Source organism: Eurypyga helias, unplaced genomic scaffold (genome assembly GCF_000690775.1).
Source record: "Eurypyga helias isolate BGI_N326 unplaced genomic scaffold, ASM69077v1 scaffold32961, whole genome shotgun sequence".
In the NCBI taxonomy this organism is placed as follows: domain Eukaryota; kingdom Metazoa; phylum Chordata; class Aves; order Eurypygiformes; family Eurypygidae; genus Eurypyga; species Eurypyga helias.
In genome coordinates this window covers 10,267-14,841 of record NW_010232186.1, presented here as the reverse complement: position 1 = coordinate 14,841, position 4,575 = coordinate 10,267, and the positions used below count along the sequence as shown (strand labels likewise).

Genomic DNA, 4,575 nt, shown 5'->3' with positions numbered 1-4,575 from the left:
GGAAAGAGGGGAGGTAGGGTGAAAACCCTCACACAGACCACCTTGGAACGTCTGCAGCAGTGCTGGAACTCAACCCAGAACTCTGCATTTTGAGGTGTAGGTAAAAAGCCATGTTTAATCAAATTCTATAGCGCTTCAGTCACTGTGTCTTCTGGGCAATCGCCGGTTGAGTCCCAGGCTCTGGATCTCCTCCCAGGGATAGGGTTTGGGTAGGTCATATGTCACATCGTTACGTCTGTGCTGCTGAGACACGTAGAGCAGGAAGGTAACTGCTACCCCCCTCTGCCGGCTTTGGGTCTGGGCTCAGCACAGGGACATGGACTGGTGATCGCAGCTGCTGTGCGTTTTCCTGGGGGAGATCTTTCCGTTTGGGGGTCAGAAGCGAGTAACATGTTTGTCTGTTCTTTCTGCCACCTTAGCAAAGCATTACATGTCTTTTTTGGACGTGTGTGTTGTAACGCAGGTGGGTTTGAAGACTCTGCTTACCCGGAGCGGAATGCTAAGGTGACTACAAAGAGCGAGAGGTTGAATAGGCAGGGTGGGTTTGTCTGTCATGGCTGAGGGGAGTCCAAAGCCTAACCCGTGCTGAGGAGGTGCACGGATCGCTGTGTGCCCAGTGACGATCAACGAGCTGTCAAGCGCCGAGCTGCTGAGAGGGGAATGTGGTGCGCGTGTCGCAGCCGGCCTGCAGTTGCACAGGTGAGATCAGGTTCCGCGTGCCTCTGCTCAGCAAGGCCACAGGGCTCTCGTAAGCATCCGAGTCCAGGGGGAGCTTTCACCGGGTTCACTGAGAAGAGTTTTCCTTTGCACCTGTTTGAAAATAATACGACATTGCTCGTGGCAAATCTTCACGCTCGTTGACTCCCTAGAGATGTCCCTTTGTAACAGCTTGTTGGGGTAGGTGGCCAAGTGGTTAGCCTTCTGCTCCGGGAGCGATAGCCGATGAGTCGGGGCTTGTTCATGTGGAACAGCGAGTCCGAGTTGTGCATATGGACAGAAATGGATAGGTAGCCTGACTTTGTATTTTAAACTTTCCAGAAAACTTCCAGAAGCAGACTCTGTGCTCAGTTGCGCCTCCAAGGGCTATCAGCCATCCCAACTTACTTCTGTCCATTTGTCCAGCTGTTACGCTTGCAACGTTTCTCAGCCAAAAGACTTGCTCCTTTTTGTCTTTCTGGGGTGACAAACTTCCATTACGAGGTGCCGTTCGTGTTACAGGATGGAGTTCCTGCTCTTGCGTTTTATATCCTGAATTGCTTTAAGAGCTCCCTCACAAACAGCGCATCTCCCGGGGCTCACTGCTGCGCAGAAAATTCATGTCCCTCACCTTGGGTCATGCTACACGCTCTTTGGACGTGAGCCTGGCGGGCTGAGCTCCGTGGCTCCATGACTCCCAAATGGCTCCTCATGTGCCCGTTGCAAGAGATAAAATGCAGGAGCAGCACAGGTTTTTTGCTCCCGGGGTGCCGGAGATAGGATGGTAGCACCTAATAAAATTTGGGGTGGTTTCTAACGCTTTACCTCGTGGGCCTGTTTCACATAGCTCACTTGCTTTCGTGTGGCCCACTGCAGGGTGCCTGTGCCCCGGTGTGCTCGGCGCCGTGGGTCTCCCGATCCGTCCCCACTTGCTGTGCTTTAGGTCTGTCACAGAGCATTTTCAGGGCACGTGAGTGAAATTCTTTTGGATGAAACAGCTGGAAGATGCCTTCCTGGAGGACACCTAAATGTGTCCCAGCTGCTCGTGGACGTGCAGTAGATGGCAACAGACCAGTGCTGGCCTGGAGGCTGCGAAATACTTATCATGGATACTGGCTCCTCGTTTCGCTTCACACACGTATTTCTTCTGGAGCCGCCTTCACGAGCACAGGCTTGGCCGCAGGAGGTCATGTCAGAGTTTCTGCGTCTTTGGGGGACAGCGAGTTCCCTTCTCTCCTAGTGGAAGGTTCAGTATATTTGCCTGCACTTTTAATTTTGCCTAGGGAAGCTTTGTTCTTGGGATCCTGATGTCCGCTTGCCCTTTGAAAAATCCCTCCGCTCCTCCCTCTGTGAACAAGTTTGACCGTGGCTCAGAGCGCAGCATCCAAGTGGCCACGTGGCCTGTCGATGCACTCAGTGTCAGAGCCTGAACTGAGCTTGTGCAGTCTTGGCTGTTTTTGTACTCGAACCTCCCGATGAATCCAGCCTTTAACCTGAGATAACGCCGTCTGCTGGCTTTATTCCACTGAGCTGAAAATAGGTGTGTTGAGGCAGAAACAACTCCAAAGCAAGACAGCCCTTTGTTACGTGTTCGGCTGATGCTCTGCTGAGAGGGCATCGGTGGTACACAGCTGGGAGACAAGTTTTTAGTCATCTGCTCATTTACAGCAGTCCGGAAATTCCCATAAGCTTTAGCGGGGAAAGCCTTGGATGCGCAGTAACCCATGTGTGCTACTGTCCTGCTCCTTGAAACGGAAGTTGGTGGGGGAAAAATGCAGTATCTGACTACAGTGGGTTATAATGCCTTGCACTGTATACCCACAGGATGGTTCCCTGTCTCAGATAACTGGTACTTGAGACAATGATTGCTTCGTTAATGAACCTACATCCTTATGCCCTTTTCTTCCCTTTGCTTTACAGAAAGTGGACGTTCCCGTCATGCTGAGACACCTGCGGGAGCAGAGGATGTTTATGATCCAAACCATAGCCCAGTACAAGTTTGTCTACCAAGTGCTCATCCAGTTCCTGCAAAACTCCAGACTTATTTAATCTTCTCGAGCATCCCGGGCCCAGCTTTGTGGGGCTGACTGAACCGTGCCGACGAACAAGGGGAACTGCCTGGACAACACGGTGTGCCTGTGTTGCGCTTTTTCAAGTTGTCTTGAAAGTAAGGAATGGTTGTTCTTTACTAGAGTCTCCCGTGGATTATTTTATACAAGATATAATTTATTTTTCTTGGAATAACTTGTGAATTACTTTAATAACTTGTAAAACTTATAGTGACCTTCAAATTGAACCACATTTGACATGACTGGTCTGCATCGTGGCATGTCCGTAAGGAAAGCAATCCTTTGTAAAGGTAGCTGACGGGCTTTTAGTTTGCTACACAGCTTCTGAAACAAACAGGTATTTGGCAACGGGCTTTTTCCTCCTGTAAGAAGCCAGATACGTGGCTTCCGTGGTGAAAACGGGACCTGCTAGATGTCAGCTTGCAGCTCTCTACCAGCGGAAGCTGAGGGAACGCAGTCCTGGAGCAGGGAGACCTGAGCCTCCGCACATGCAGCGGGGCACGGTACAGCGGGCTCAAGCACAGGACGTTGCGAGGGCAGAGACTTTTGGGTGCTAAACTGTTGAAACGCCACAAGAATTACGGGTTTAGATTAGTCCTTGAAAAAAGCAATATTGGATCTTTTCAGTGAGGCCTTTGCTACCGTCTGCAGCCCCTGAAGGGATTCAGGAGCCGAAGCAGCGCAGGGTGAAGTGCAGAGACCCAGAGCAGGCTGGAGCCAGTGAATGAGTTTTTCCAGTGCCTGGAGGACTGTGGGTTGAACAGCAGAGGAATTTCAACTAAATGCAGCTGAAAACAACTCCAATGGAGCCCCTCCCTCCTCACGAGTTACGCTGCAGGTTTTATGGCCTGAGGCTCGCCTCCCGTAGAAGAGGAATCCCATTTAAGTTGGGCATCTCCAGTCACCTCAGTTTCACATGGGAACTGTCTGCAGCACTGCCACCGCTTTACTTTCTGGTCACTTGAGCTTTGTCAGAATGATCCCTGTGGTCTTTCCTCCATATGGGAGATATCCAAGTAGTGACTCCTGAGAGCTTTAGCTCAGGGTCTGCCTTGATCCTTCCCATCACCGTTTTCTGGTTTATGAACACAGGGAGCAGTCTTTCCTTCGGCATTGGCAAACCTCACTTCCTTAGGGTGGGGTTTGTGTTAAACTGCACGGATCATCTCTCTGTCCATAGAATCACAGACTGGTTTGGGTTGGAAGGGACCTTACAGACCATCCAGTTCCAACCCCCCTGCCATGGGCAGGGACACCTTCCACTAGACCAGGTTGCTCAAAGCCTCATCCAGCCTGGCCTTGAACACTCCCAGGGATGGGGCATCCACAGCTCTGGGCAACCTGTTCCAGTGCCTCCCCACCCTCTCCAGGAAGAATTTCTTCCTGATATCTAATCTAAACCTCCCCACTTTCAATTTAAACCCAGTACCCCTCGTCCTGTCACTACAGGCCCTTGTAAAAAGTCCCCCCCAGCTTCCTTGTAGGCTCTTGTAGTCCAGTCACTTTGGATTCTCAGTCTTATTTATGATGCCTATTTATCCTGGCAGTGTTCCAGTTAGGATTAGGAGGAGGATGTATAAATACATAAAGGAGAAGTGGTACTTGCCTGAAGTTTTACAATCAGAACAGAAAAGGGAAACAAACCTCCTCCACTGCATGGCTAGGACACAGATTCTTACCGGGCTTGCCCTGGGCCAGCAACGAAATCCAGGACAGCTCAGAAAAATCCACTTGTCCTGGAAGTATCTCAGCCGTTAGACCTGTCCTCCTCCCTCTCCCTCATCCCGCTGTCCCTCAGCGCTGGCTAGCT

At 51.0% G+C, this 4,575-nt stretch overlaps 1 protein-coding gene across 1 annotated transcript in view; it reads left to right on the top strand.

Annotated features, from left to right (window-relative positions):
* The window catches only part of PTPN14 (protein tyrosine phosphatase, non-receptor type 14), a gene marked incomplete at its 5' end in the record, with an annotated part of 28,258 nt that extends 25,163 nt beyond the window's left edge, over positions 1-3,095 (top strand). Inside the window, one exon of the mRNA XM_010161324.1 lies at positions 2,617-3,095. Within this exon, the coding sequence (XP_010159626.1) occupies positions 2,617-2,745 (129 nt within the window). The remainder of the gene's footprint in view (positions 1-2,616) is intronic.
* Positions 3,096-4,575: the final 1,480 nt, after the last annotated feature.